Source organism: Capricornis sumatraensis, chromosome 1 (assembly GCF_032405125.1).
Source record: "Capricornis sumatraensis isolate serow.1 chromosome 1, serow.2, whole genome shotgun sequence".
Lineage (NCBI taxonomy): Eukaryota > Metazoa > Chordata > Mammalia > Artiodactyla > Bovidae > Capricornis > Capricornis sumatraensis.
Window position 1 is genome coordinate 8485335 of NC_091069.1, and position 14334 is coordinate 8499668.

General features: G+C 54.5%; 1 protein-coding gene across 1 annotated transcript; it reads right to left on the reverse strand.

Moving 5' to 3' along the window:
* Window positions 1-27: 27 nt before the first annotated feature.
* Window positions 28-13927, reverse strand: TTC16 (tetratricopeptide repeat domain 16). Its single transcript, XM_068984942.1, has 14 exons — window positions 13910-13927; window positions 13100-13272; window positions 12679-12769; window positions 12382-12525; window positions 10748-10848; window positions 10516-10645; window positions 8518-8732; window positions 7608-7852; window positions 7094-7235; window positions 5575-5740; window positions 4310-4452; window positions 3999-4158; window positions 2082-2166; window positions 28-1019 (listed from the first exon to the last, which is right to left on the reverse strand). Exons 1-14 carry the CDS (start codon window positions 13925-13927, stop codon window positions 28-30), a joined length of 2805 nt encoding a protein of 934 aa, XP_068841043.1.
* Between the last annotated feature and the right edge of the window lie 407 nt (window positions 13928-14334).

The window sequence follows — 14334 nt, forward strand, 5'->3', positions numbered from 1 at the left end:
CAAGAAGTGAAGGGCTGAGCATCCCTTTCAGAGAGCAGCCTCACTGCCGGGGCTGGGCTTCCGTCTTGGGCCCTGGGCGGTCTGCATGTTGCTGAGACTTGGGTTCAGTCCCCAGGGGACCTCGGTCTTGCTGGAACCTGGGCTTGTGCTCTGGCTCTGGGCTGCCTTGGACTGGCTGGGCCTCTGACTCTGAGCCTGGCCCTTGGTGGCCTCAGTGTTGGAGGGGCTCCAACTTGAGTCATAGGAAGCGTTGATCTTGCTGGGGCTTTGGATCATTCTCCAGCTTTGGTCCTGGGTGGCAGCTGCCTTTCTGAGTCTCCAGCTCTGACCATCGGCACCCTTGGACTTTCTGAGCCTCCGCCTTGAGCCCTGGGTGGCCTGGGTCTTGCTGAGCTTTTGCCTTGGGCTCCAGGCAGCCTCTGTCTTGCTGGGCCTCTGGCTGTGGATGAAGGTGGCCTCTGTCTTGCTGGGGCTCTGGTTCTGAATCTGGGTGGTGTCCGTCTTGCTAGGCCTCTGGCTGTGGATGAGGGCAGCCTCTGTCCTGCTGGGCCTCTGGCTGTGGATGAGGGCAGCCTCCATCTTCCTGGGCTTCTGGCTTTGAATCTGGGTGGCGTCTGTCTTGCTGGGCCTCTGGCTTTGAATCTGGGTGGCATCCGTCTTGCTAGGCCTCTGGCTGTGGATAAGGGCAGCCTCCATCTTGCTGGGCCTCTGGCTTTGGATGAGGATGGCCTCCATCTTGCTGGACCTCCAGCTTTGAATCTCAGCGGCGTCCGTCTTGCTGGGCCTCTGGCTTTGGATGAGGGCGACCTCCGTCTTGCTGGGCCTCTGGTGGTGGCCTGGGGTGGACTTGGTTTCTCTGGGGCTGTGGTTCAGGCTTAGGTCTTTCCTGCTGTCCCCCGAGTCTGAGGACTGTGTCCTTAGCAGTGAGGAGTCAGAGACTGTCACAACAGTGGTGGAAGTGCTCCTGTATTCCCGACCCGTACTGGACATCTCCGTCTCCGAGGTGGACCTGGTTCTGACTGGGAAGGATGTGTCCAGAGAAGCTGTCAGGCCGCCTTCCCCAGACAGTCCCAGGAAAGGGAGGCTTCTAGGCCTCACCTTTGCCTATGACCCAAAGGCCTCGTATGGCCAAGAGGGAAGGCCTCCCAGATCTCTCCAAGCCCAGCCCTCCTGGCAACCTGAGGGCTACAGGGGAGTCATGGCCAGAAGATAAAGGGCAGAGATGGAGGTCCCCACTGTCCAGCGCTGGCCTCCACTCTGCCGGCCGCCTCTCGCCCTCTGTGTCCAGCCACCACCAGCACCTGCAGGGACCTGGCCCTCTGCCTGCAGCAATTCTCTGTGCTGTACTCCGCCCACACTTCCCCTGGGTCCTAAAAACCCTTCCTGACCCCACTCCAAGGGGGGCTAAATGCACCCACAGTTCTCAGGACTCCCCTCCACGGTATGGCTCCACTGTCCTAGCTCTCTGTGTCCCTGTGCCCCTTCTTCCCTTCAGGACCAAGCGCTCCCTGGGGCAAGGACTGTGCCATTCATGCCTGTACCGGTGCCCTGCACAGGCTCAGCCCTGGGCACTTAACACATTTGCTGAATGGCAGGAAGGGGACTAGACGCCCCTACGTCCATCCCTCCCAGACTGCCCACAGCTGCTCCCGGGACTCAGAGCCGCATTCCCGGGTTTTTCATTTTGTCCCTTCCATGCTGGCACCTGGCGGAACTGAGGATAGAAGCCCCCTAGACATGCATAGGCTCTGTGGGGTAGTTTCAGGGAGAGGCCAAGGGGGCAGAGAGGAGAGGGACAGGGTTGAGCGGGGAATGAAGGTGGAGCAGGCAGCAATGATGAAGTGCCTCGAGTGAGAGCTGGCTGCCCAGGCTGTGTGCTGGGCATCCCCGAGGGTTCCCTCGCTCCCCCTCCCTGCACCCGCCACCCCAGACCCGCACCCCCACCAAAGCTGGGATGAGCCCTCCCGCTCCATATATATACAGCAGTAAGCAGCAGAGGCCAGATTCACACCCAGGCCTGGGAGCCTCTGACCCCTGACCTTTGCCCTCCCTGCTGCACTGGCCCACACAGGGGGACTTACAGCCCAAGGTGGAGCCTAAAGAGGTCTGGCTGATGTAGCTGTCGGTCAAGGATGACTCCTTGCTGGGGGCTGGCTTCAGCTTCTCCTAGGGTCAGAGACAGGCTGGGCAGTTTGCAGGCCGTGGGAGGCCACAGCTCTAGAAGGCCAGCCACTTAGAGCTCCTCGGGGGCTGCAGTTTAGGGCTGGATGGGGACATGGAGCAGTTGACTGGACAGGAGTGGGGGTGGACAGGTTAGACAGGTGTGGCGACGTGAGAAAAGCAGTGTCAAGAGGCTGCTTGGTCCTCATCTCTCTATCTGCAAAATGCAAATTCCAGTGTGGGAAAGGCTTCTGTACGCTGTGAAGTGCTGCGCCCTGCCAAATGGCTAGAGAGGGGCCGAGGAGCTTCTCCACACCTTCCCTGCCTCATCCCACTTCATCTCCCGGCACGTCTGGGAGGGAATGACCATTGTTATAATTGCCTGGACCAGGAAACGCCTAAGCAGCCTGGCACTCGGCTAAGAGGCACACAAGCAGAGCTGGAATCCAGGTTGGGGAGGGCAGGAGGAGAGTCCATGGCCAGGCCCTTGGCAGCTGGTCACAGCTGCAGGCTACGGCGGGGAACATGTGATAGTGAGATGGAATGGGCAGGGCTCTGGAGTACTAAGCAGGGAGCCCACGATAACTTCAGGGCATACACAGACCCAAGGTCTGTAGCTCTGTCTCCTAACATGAGCTGGAAAAATGTAGAGCTCGCCTTTTCCATGTCTGACAAGGGATGCTGGCACTCCAAGGACTTCAATGGTTAAAGTCTCCCTTGGACATAATTTACTTGCTGTCCATCAGCAGTGGATCAATAAAATGGTAGGACAGCCACAGGATGGAACTGTCCACAGGAATGAGAAGGACCAATCAACTTGGATGCCTCTTACCAACTTGGAAGCTTAATGAACAGAGCCAGAAGCAAACAGGCAGGTACCATCCTCCATCGAGAAGGACCAGTGCACTTGTCGGCGGTTTAGGAATCAGAACAGCCCTGACGGAGGAGGGGCCCAGAGCCAGGTGAGAGGGGCTTCTGGAAAACTGGGAATGTGTTCTTTCTTGAGCTGGAGAATGGAGTCATGGCGGGTATTCAGTTTGTGAAAATTCATCAGTTAGCTGAGGATTCATGTACTTTATGTTCCACTCAATGAAAAGTTTTTAGAAATGAATTCAAGTGTTAAAACTCTGGGGGCTTCCCTGGTAGTCCAGTGGTTAGGAATCCCCCTGCTCATGCAGGGGACACAGGTTCAATCCCTGGCCCAGGGAAAGCCCACATGCCACAGGGCAACTAAGCCAGTGCACCACAACCCCTGAGCCTGAGCTCTAGAGCCATGACCTGCAACTACTGAGCCCGTGGGCCTCGAGCCCATGCCCCGGGACAAGGGAAGCCCCTGCAATGAGAAGCCTGCATACCGCAGCAAAGAGGAGCCCCCCTCACTGCAACTAGAGGTGAAAGAAAGGGAAGTTGCTCAGTTGTGTCCGACTCTTTGCGACCCCATGGACTGTAGGCTCCTCCATCCATGGAATTTTCTAGGCAAGAGTACTGGAGTGGGTTGCCATTCCCTTCTCCAGGGGATCTTCCTGACCCAAAGATCAAACCCAGATCTCTTGCATTGCGGGCAGATCTTTACAGTCTGAGCCACCAGGGAAGGTGAGTGTGGACAAAGTGTAGGAAGCCTCCCTCTGTGAGGGGCCCCCATTCTCACCTGCACTCCTTCAGGTGTACCCCTTTACTTGTACATTCTCCACCTCACAGCAACATGTCCCCAGCCCAAGTCACATAGCTGAGTGGTGGCAGAGCCAGCCTCTAGCCAGCCTGCAGCCCTCAGCCCTGGCTTGGGGTACAGTCCTCCCTGCACCTCCAGGAAACCCGGCCCTGGCGTGGGGTGCACGTACCTTCTTCCCAGGAACCTGCACCTCTTCCTCTGGGCCTTCTGGCTTTGCCTGCGGGAACTGGAGAGGGGCCTCCATCTCCTTGGGGGTCTCCAGTAAAGGTGGCTCCTGCTTCCAAGAGAGGATCAGGGCCCGGGCCCTCTGTTCCCGATCCTTGAGCCGCCTGCCAAAGCGAGTTGTCAGCGCTGGGTAAGCCTCTCTGACTCACCCCCACCATTCCTAGGACTGGATGGTGGCCTGAAAAGGCAAGTAGGTGCCTTGAGCCCCAGCTGTCCCCCAACTCTGGGCCTGTGGGCCCTCCTGTAGAAACTTACCCCAGGATGTCCTGAGGGGTGCTGGTGTACACCCTGTGCTCCACCATTCGCTCCAGCTGCAACCTAGCCAGGTTCGCCACCTGGCTGCTTAGCACCTCTTCCACTGACATGCCGGGGAAAAGGTTGGTCATCAGCGGAAGTAGCTGCCAGGAAGGAAGGTGACCAGAGTCAGGTGTGGGCCAGGACAGGGGTGGCACTGCCCTGACTGGCAGAGTCCCTTCTCAGGGCCGAAGAAGAGAAGAGTTTACAAATTCAGCATCAGTCACTCAGTCGTGTCTGACTCTTTGTGACCCCATGAACTGCAGCAATCCGCCAGGCTCCTCCATCCATGGGATTTTTCCAGGTAAGAATACAGGAGTGGGCTGTCATTTCCTTCTCCACGGGATCTTCCCAACCCAGGGATCGAACCTGGGTCTCCTGCATTGCAGGCAGGCTCTACCATCTGAGCCATCAGGGAAGCCCTTTTATAAACTGTTGTTTCTAAAGGGCCAGACCCTTTGGGCCCGAACTATTGGGAGATCTTGAGAAAGGAACTATTACGTGAGGGAGTTCTGAGTCTGATCATGGGTTCTAGAGTCAGCCAGAGGAGGGTGTGACCTCCAAGTTCTATGACCTGGGGAAAGGGAACTGACTTCTCTGAGCTCTACCCTCTTCCCTCTGTAGATTATGGGGTGACGATAATGTTACCTGTCTCGTAGGTGTTAAAGAGGGTTAAACGGGGGGATATAAGCTGAAATGGTTAGAACAGTGCCTGGCTCTGGGTTACCTGCTCAGTCGTGTCCAACTCTTTGTGACCCCATGGACTGTAGCCTTCCAGGCTCCTCTATCCATGGAACTCTCCAGGCAAGAATACTGGCGTGGGTTGCCATTTCCTTCTCCAAGAACAGTGCCTGGCACATAGTAAATGCTCTGGCATCATTATTGTCTTAGCCACTCAGTCGTGCCTGACTCTTGTGATCCCATGTGCTGTAGCCCATCAGGCTCCTCTGTCCATGGGATTTCCCAGGCAGGAATACTGGAGTGGGTTGCCATTGCCTTCTCCAGGGGATCTTCTGAACGCAGCAATTGAACTTGTGTCTCCTGCAGTGGCAGGCAGATTCTTTACCGCTGAACCACCAGAGAAGGTACATATACTATGTATGCTCTGGCATTAGCAGTGCTTATCACTGCTAAGAATCCAGGTTTCTTTTAGGGACAGGGTGTATCTTTAGGTGGTCAGAGGTATTGACTCTGGAGCCTACCCTCCTGGCCCAGCAAGAACACACCTTGGGTTGCTTGGGGTCAAGGAGCAGAACAGTGGCAACATCCTGGCGGGCTCCAAAAATGTTCTGCATGAGCTGCCGGCTCCTGGCGCGGTACAGGTAGTACTGGGGCTTCTGGGGATTGTGCTGGATGGCCATTGAGAAGTGGTTCTCTGCCTTCTGGAACTGCCTGCAGGACACAGTGGGCCACAGGGTGCTCTGAGCTGGGCCACCTGGGAGGAATAGGGGCTGCTGGACCTCCCTGGGGAGTCTGGGGAAAACCAGGCTAGTTTCTGCTCCCTGCCACCAACACCCCTCTTGATGGACCCAACACTTAAATGCTAGTGTAAAGTCCCAAAATAAGTGAACATTTTTATGATCTTGGAATAGGAAGGACTTTCTGAATGTCATAAACCCAGCAGCTAAATATGAAAAAAAAAACCCTAATTTGACCACAATTAAATCCCATTATTTAGTAGCAAAAGCACCACAAAAGAAAGCAGCAAATAGGGAAGAATATTTTGCCACATAAGGCAGATAATAAGCAAACTTTCTGGCCTACAAAGAACTCTTATAACCAAAAAAGTTTCTATTGGGCAATTGAAAACCAAGTGGGAGAAGAATTTAGGCAGACCATAATGGCCAATAAACACATGAAAAAATGCTGTCCTGTACCCACAATTTAAATATGCAAAGTCAATCCAATGCAAGAGAACCATTTTTTTTTTTTTTTGCCTACAGATTAGCAAAGTTAAAAAATAGTGTTAATACTCTGTGCTAGGGAGGTTTGGGGAAATGAAGACTTTCTTTTACTGGGGCAAGTTTATATTGGTACGTTGTTTTTTTTGAGAACAATTGGGTATCATCTTTAAAATGTTAAAATTTCACACTCAACAATTTAACTTCCAGCAATCTAACTACAGAATTACTAGTATGAACGGATGGAAACATATGTCTTGGGTCTCATTACTGCATTATTTATAATTAAAAGAAAAGGAAAACAGCTCACATTCATCAGCAGACTATTGTCTAGAGAAGTTAATTGTGGTACTTCCGCTGAATGGAATACTTTGCAAACAATAAAAGAACGAAGTCATCCTATATGTAACAGCCATGGGAAGTAAAAAAGCCTATCAAATATTAGCTTAGCACGATCTCACTTTTGTAAAATGATAGCAATTGTTAATATATGCGTAGAAATCAATCTTGAGGACTCTTTACCAAACTCACCCAGATAGGGGAGGCGTTGGGAGACAGGTATTAGAAGGAACTTCCATTTTCTGAGTCTTATGCTACTGAATACTTACTTTAAAAAATAATAATAATAAAAGCCCAATTACCATAACAATATTCAGAGAAAAGTGAAGGATTTTTAGCGAAAACTTGGAAAATAAAATTGATATTTAGGAGACTTAACTGGGAGAGCAGAGACGTTTTGACCCAGGGAGCCCAAGCAGGCGGCTTCATCCCAGACTTCCCCGGCCCCGCCCATAGCCCAGTATGCCCCGCCCACGGGGCCGCCCCACCCACCATCGGCTCACACCTGCTCTGGTGCTCGCAGAAGCCCAACTTCTCCTGCAACAGGCCCATGCGCAGGTGGGCGCCCTCGTCCCTCGGACTCAGTGCCAGCGCCTGCTGGTAGTCCGCCTCAGCAAAGGTCAGGTTGCCCAGCTGGAAGAAGCAATCTGGAGCGCGGGGACTAATGGGGATCGCAAAAACCCAGGGCGCAGGAGCAGCGGCCCAGTTGGCTCCACCCCCCTAGGAGGCGGGGCCTGCAACTGATAATACCCGTGGGCGGTGGCCAGCACCTGCAGCGGCTTTTCGGCGCAGCGGGGTACCTCTTTCTAGATACCTGATCTGAGCATTTTGAAGGACTATGTAGCGAGATGGTCTCTCAGACGTTTCCCCGCCCCCCTAACCCCGTAGTGTGTCCGTGGGACACTGAGACTCCTCTTCGGCCCCTTCTCCCTCCCTCCTTCCCTCGGGGCCCTCGAGCGCCCAGTCCAGGCCTTAGAGAGGCAAGGGGCTCACGCAGGGCTCCCCGGGACCCCACTCACCGCCGCGGTTGATGTAGAGTCCTTTCTCCTGCTGCTCGTCCTTGAGCGCCTTGTTGAGCAGCAGCACGCTCTCCTGGTAGGCGCCCTGCATGTAGCAGTGCACCGCGAAGTCGTTGTAGGCCAGCAGCAGTTGGCGCTGGGCCTGCTGAACCAGCTCCTCTTGGTGCTCGCTCATCATGTCCAGCGCCTTCAGGAAGTCCTCCACTGCCAAGTCAAAATCCTGGAGCCGTCGGTACATGGTGCCCCTGCGGGAGAGGCATATGAGAGCCAGAGCACCCCCACCGGCTTGGGGTGTCCCAGAGAGTGGATGCAGCTCTGAGTCCTCTGACCTCTGGAGGTGGCAGGGCGGCCTCCCTGCTCATGCGTTAGATTTGGCCTGTGCGGCTCCCCGATTGCTACTGAGCTAGCTTGATGATTCTTTCCTTTACAAATAACTTCTCTCTTTCTTTTTGGGAGCAACGTGCCTGCCAGCCTCTCTGCTAAGGGTTTTTGTACACAGGATGAATGTTTTACCTCCGCTGTTTGTTTATTGAGAAAACCCAGGGTCAGGGAAGTTAAATGGCCCATAATGAGGTGTTGAGCCCTTGCTGGGGAGGTAGGGGGCGAAAATTCAAACCTAAGCCTCCTCTCCTGGGCTAAGTTGGGCTGAGCCTCCCAGTATAAACTGCTCAGCAGGCTTGGGGGTCCAGGATTCCCAGGTTAACAGGCTGCTGCCTGCCCCTTCTCCAAAAGCAGTAGCAGAAACCACCTCCCATGATCCCTCAGTTCTGATGGCGAGCAGGGAAAGACCCTTAGAGACTAGACGGGGAGACTGAGACCTGGGGAGTGTCATGGGCTCTCCTGAGATCACACAACACATCTGAGGCAAGGCAGGGCCTGGGACCCAAGACAGCATTTCCCCACCCAATACCGGAAGAGGAAGAAGCTGGGGTCCAGAGGGTTGTTCTCAATGGCACAGTTGATGCACTGCAGTGCATGTTGCAACTTGCCCTGTACGGCCAGGACCCCGGCATCTTGGCGTGCCTGCTCGGCCTGGCCCACCATCACCTGGAGCAGCACCTTGGCCTGTGGGTGCTTGGGATCCAATAGCAAGGCACTGTGTAGGTCTCGATAGCAGAGGTTGGGCTGTGGGGGTGCAAGGCAGGGACGGCGTCAGGGCTGCACCCAAGCTGAACTCTCCCCTGTTCACTGTGGGGAGGCAGACCTCTGGGCAGGCCAGCATCATGCCACCCATCTTCAGTGCCCTGCCCCACCCCTCTGTTGCTCTTTTGCCTTTTCTGTCTCTTGAAGGAGGAAGGGAGCATTGTGGGAAAATCCTATCCAAGGGCCCATCCCTACTGGCCCCTTTCCAGATGTGACCTCAGGTGAGCCAGGTCTGCCTCAGTGGTTTTTGCTGTAAAATGGGGCTACAGATGCCTCCTCCTTGCAGGACTTCTGCGAGGCTCACTTGAGGTACGCGGAGGCCATGGTCTCCGACCATGACTGTCATGTCCTCCCTGTCCTCCCCGGTACACCCTCCCCGACACCTCTGACCTTTAAGCCCAAGACAACTCTAACCAAGAACAGATTCAGGCCTGGGCATGAGCAGATAACATCCCTAGGCCAACACCTTCCACTGGGTGAGCAGGTCAGTTAGTCAGTCAACAGTTTTAGCAAGCACCCCATGTCCTGTGGGGTAATTGGTTGAGGGCAAGAGAGGCAGTGTAGACACTGGGTGGGAGGTGAAAGATGGCAGAAGTTGAGACAGGGCTTTGGAATAGGTGGACTTGGGCTCAAGGGGAGCAAGTTAGCCAGACCATCTGAACCTGCTTCCTCATCTGTGAGAAGAGGACAGTGGGTTGTATCTAACCTCAGAGGGTTACTGTCAGCCTTAGAGACAAATGTGATTGAAGTGCTTAGAATGTGTCTATGCGTTGCAGGGAGCAGCTGCAATCCCAACACTCAACAATAATTGTCAATAATTACTAGTCTACTACCCTTGAAGGAGACTCTCCCATTGACTCACCTGTGGGACACAAGAGCCCAGCCCCCAGCAGAGGGAGGCTCTTGGATCCAGCACCCTGAGGACGCCCTGCTCACTTTAGCCCATCACGTTCCTCCCCTTCCCGAGTCTCCCTCCCCCGCCCCCCAAGCACCCTGGCCAAACTGGAACAACAGACCTTGTTCTGGATGCCTCTGTTTTCCACACTCTAACCTCTCCAGCCCCCTAGTCAGTCTCCAGTCCTGCTTCCAAAGGTCTGAAGAACTTGCCCCCCTCCTTGCCACCATCCTGCCCATCCTCCCTAAGCCCCACTCCTATCCAGATGGATGGTACCCAGGCTTCCAGTCTCCGGATTTGCCCCTCTGCGACCACCCCCCCAGCCTACATGCACCCTGGCAGCCAAAAGGACTTTTCTAAGGCCCACTGCCCCAGGGAGCACCCTTCTGAGGTTCCTGCTGCTCCCCAGGAAGAAGTCAGGGTGCCCTGGGGTTCACAAGATCCTGCCCATCACTCACTCATCCCTGAAGCCCCTCCTTCCTTGTGACCCCAAGTCTCACATCTAAGGGATGCCTGGTGGCCTCTGATGGTGCTTCACATAATTAGGAAGTCAGTCCTTGTGTAATTATTTGCTGGGGGCCATTTCCCCTGGCCTGTGAGTTCCGTGAGGGCAGAGCAGGCTGAGGCTTCTCACCTTGTGGTCTTCAGGGATTGGCGCAGGCCTGGCAGAGAGCCAGGGCTGAATGATGCTGGAACAACTACCTGACTGGGCAGGAGTGGTCAGCGCTGGTCAGGGTTCAGGAAGGACAGGGCTCCCACCACACTGGGGGCTGTGGCCTCTGGGCTGGTGGATAGCCTAGCCTCCTCCTGTAATCTTAGCACCCAAACAGAGAGGAAGTCCACCCATCGGCCCTGCCCGCCCTGCTCTACCTTCTGGAAGAAGTTGTAGAGCCTGGCCCGGAGGATGTAGACATCCGCATTGGTGGTGCCTTGCTTCACCTCCTTGGTGACGAATGAGAGGCATTCACGATGCTTTTTGAGGGCCAGGAGACAGGCCATGCTGTGGGTGGAGGACAAAGGTGCTTGGTCTGCCCAGTGAGAGGAGCAGGAAGGGGATGCTGAGGGGAACAAAGGCTAGCAAGCTCTTGATCAGGGTGCTCACCATCGATACCGGAAGCAGAATTTCTCAGGCTGGAGCTCAGAGGCTTGGGAGAAGACGGTCAAGGCATCCAGAAAGGCACATTGCTCAAAAAGGCACTGGCCCTGGTGACACAGGGGACTGTCAATCCTGCTTGTGACCCCAGCCCAGCAGCCTCCATGAATTGAGGGATGGCCATCACTGGGGTGGAATGACAAGGGATGGGGACAGAGTCCTTCAGATCAGAGAGAGATTTTAAGAGAGAGAGATACAGACACAGAGAGATACAGAGCTGGGTAGACAGCAAGACACAGAAATATACACTTAGTGATAGAGAGATAGCAATACAGACGTAGGAACAGGGAGAAAAGAGAAAACCCGAGAGGTGGATCAGAACAGCAGGTCTAACGGTAACAGGCTCCTTCCTGGACCAGGGCTCCAGGTGCCAAGCCCTGTATTAAGAATACAGGGAATTTCTGTATTCTTAGGGGTACATATAACTTAGGGAGTTCCCTGGCTGTCCAGTAGGTAGGACTCAGTGCTCTGACTGCAAGGATGTGTGTTGGGGAACTAAGATCCTGCAAGCTGCCCAGGTGCAGCAAAAAAACAAAAAACCCTAAATTTATCTCATTGGGACTAGGTAACATTCCCCTTTTAGATGAAGGAACTGAGGCTCAGAGAAGCGGAGCGACCTTTCCAAGGGCACACAGAAAGAACAAGATCGGCCTCAGGCCCCCCACAGACAGTTTAAGCATGTGGTCTGGTTTTAAGAATGTTTCTTTTTTCAGAGTTGAATAATAATAATAATTATTCCTATTATTTTGGCTGCACAGCATGGCAGTGGGATCTTAGTTCCTGACTAGGGATCTAATCCAGGCCCCACCCCACCCTGCAGTGGAAATGCAGTATCCTAACCACTGGACTACCAGGGAATTTCCAGAATTGAATTACTGACATTAAAAACCAAGACATCAAAGTTGTGAACATGGGGGAAAAATCAGGACTTTTTTGGGATTTTATGGCTTAATATCATCTTTATTATGCATTACAAATGGGGGATACCCTTGTCTTTTTAGTGCTGGGAGCCTGTGGACTCCAGGGCTGTGCTGTCCAGTACAATAGCCATAGCCATACAAATTCAAATTGATTCAAACTAAATATCAGTACAATTCAAAAATTAGTTCCTCAGTCACACTCTTGTCTTTTTAGTGCTGGGAGCCTGTGGGCTCCAGGCCTGTGCTGTCCAGTACAATAGCCACCTGCTGCCCACGGCCATACAAATTCAAATCGATTCTAATTAAATATCAGTACAATTAAAAAATGAGTTCCTCAGTCACACTCGCCACATTTCAAGGGCTCAACAGTTCCACGTGGCTGGTGGCCATCGGAATGGACAGTAATCATCGTGCTAAGTGATCATTGTCACTACTGCAGAGAGTTCTATTGGATGTACCCAGCCCTGGTGGTGGATGAACCTGGAAAGTAGGAGAGGTCATGAGAAGGAGTGGCAGAAGGGGACACAGACACAGGGACAAGAAGGTCGCCAGGAAGTCAGGGCTGGCTCCGGGAGCAAGGAAAACCCCCAGAGTTGGAGGGAGAACCAGCAAGCCGGGGTGGGAGGTGGGTGCCTTGTATGGGCCTAGGGCAGCGCCGGGCACCTTCAGGTAAAGCACCAGGGCGAGCCGCTCCAGGTAGTTGTTGTTCTCTGGCTGGGAGTGGTAGGCCTTTCGAAGGTTCTGGGCGGCCGAGGAGAAGTCGCAGAGCTGGATATAAGCCTCGGCTCTTAAGGCATAGAATTCTACCTGAGGGAGAGGGGACCCAGACTGCTGTTCCCCTCCCCACGATCCGCCCTGAGGTTTGCCACTCGGCTACCACAGGGACTCTGTGGCCCTGAGAGGTGAGAGTGTAAGCGTGGGACAGCAACTGCCCGTGCCCACCCAAACCCTCCCTCTCACCAGCTGGGGGTCCAGGTGGAGGGCGCGGGAGAAGAAGAGCACGGCCATCTCCCAGTCCTCTTGCTCCAAGCACTGATGAGCTCGATGGTAGCTGTGGGGGGCAGGGGGCCACAGGCAGTGGGGTGGCTGGCCCTGACTTGGGACAAGCCCAAGACATAGAGCTGGGGCTTTGCAAATGGGTTGCAAGGATGGGGGACTTGGGTAGGAAGACAATAGGGGTAGACAGAGACCCAGGGAAAGGAGGATGGCCATTCTTGGAGTTCATCCAACCTTTTTTTTTGCTGCTGAGGTGGAAGAGCCCTATTATACAGTTGAGCTCGCTGAAGCTCAGAGAGGGAGAGTAACTGGCCCAAGGCTGGACAGCATGTCAGTGGCTCTGCAGGGAAGGAACCTGGGACCCCTGGGCAAGGGAGTCACTCACTGTTCCCTGACTTTGAGGGGCACGGTTAACCCTGTAGCCTTTGGTTTTATATCATCAAAGTTCTGGAAGATTTGGCTGGTCCCAAAGATGCGCTGGAGGGTCCCCTTTGGCACAGGAATCACCCATGGCTTTGGGATGTGTTGTGAGGGAGCTTTGTCATGCTCCAGACCATCCTGGAACCAAGGAACAGCAAGCTGGAGCAAGCCTCAAAGACAATCCCCACCCCACTAACACACTCTCCTCGGGTGTTTTACAGGATGGGGGAGGGGGTGGAAAGGCGGCCGGGGAGGAGACACAGTCTAGGGTCTGGTGGCCCTCCCAGCCCCATTCCCCTTAACCTCTCTCCGGTCCTGCCTCTCTCTCCTGTGGTCAAGATCTCACGCTCACACTGCTCTCTGCTCTCCTCCTGGTTCCCCTCAGCTTCTACCAGCTACCGACACCCAAAACTCTTGTCTGCAGCTCAGGCCCTGCCCCAAGCCAAAGGCCCTGGGGGTCCAGCAACCTCTTGTGAGAAGATCTGTATTCCATTAGTCCTTAAGTCCTGTCTATCCCACTTCGTACAGATCTCTCAGACACCTCCTCTTCTCTCGTGTGAGTCACTGCCATCTCTGTGTCTATGCCAGCTCCAGCCACCCCTCCGACCTCCCCTCCAGCCGCAGGTCCTAAGACCTCTGTTCTCTGCACAGCAGCTAGGGATTTTACAGAATCGCACAACTGATCTGGCCTCTCCAGAACGAAAACCTTCCCTGCGAACGCATACGTGGTCACTTCTCCCGCACCCTTTGCCTTTGCCTTAGTCTTCTCCCGCACCTCTCCGGAGTCTGTCATGAGGCCCCTTCGGGGAGGACCCCTGGGCCTGGACCAGCTTACTCGCGATCTTCGCTTTCCTCTTGGCCCCCTCCTCCCGACGTTGCTAGGCATCATCTCCAGGACGCCCACAGGCTCCGCCCCTCTTAGCCACGCCCCCAGAATCCCGAGGAGTCCAATCCCTGAAATCCAGTTTCAAACCGAGACGGAAGGAGGCTGCGCGCTTAGTTGCTCAGTCGTGTCCGACTCTTTGCGACCCCATGGACTGTAGCCCGCCAGGCTCCTCTGTCCCTGGGATTCTCCAGGCGAGAATACTGGAGTGGGTTGCCATGTCCTCCTCGCGGAGATCTTCCCGACCCAGGGATGGAATCCAGGTCTCCCACATTGCAGGCGGATTCCTCACCGTCTGAGCCACCAGAGAAGCCCAA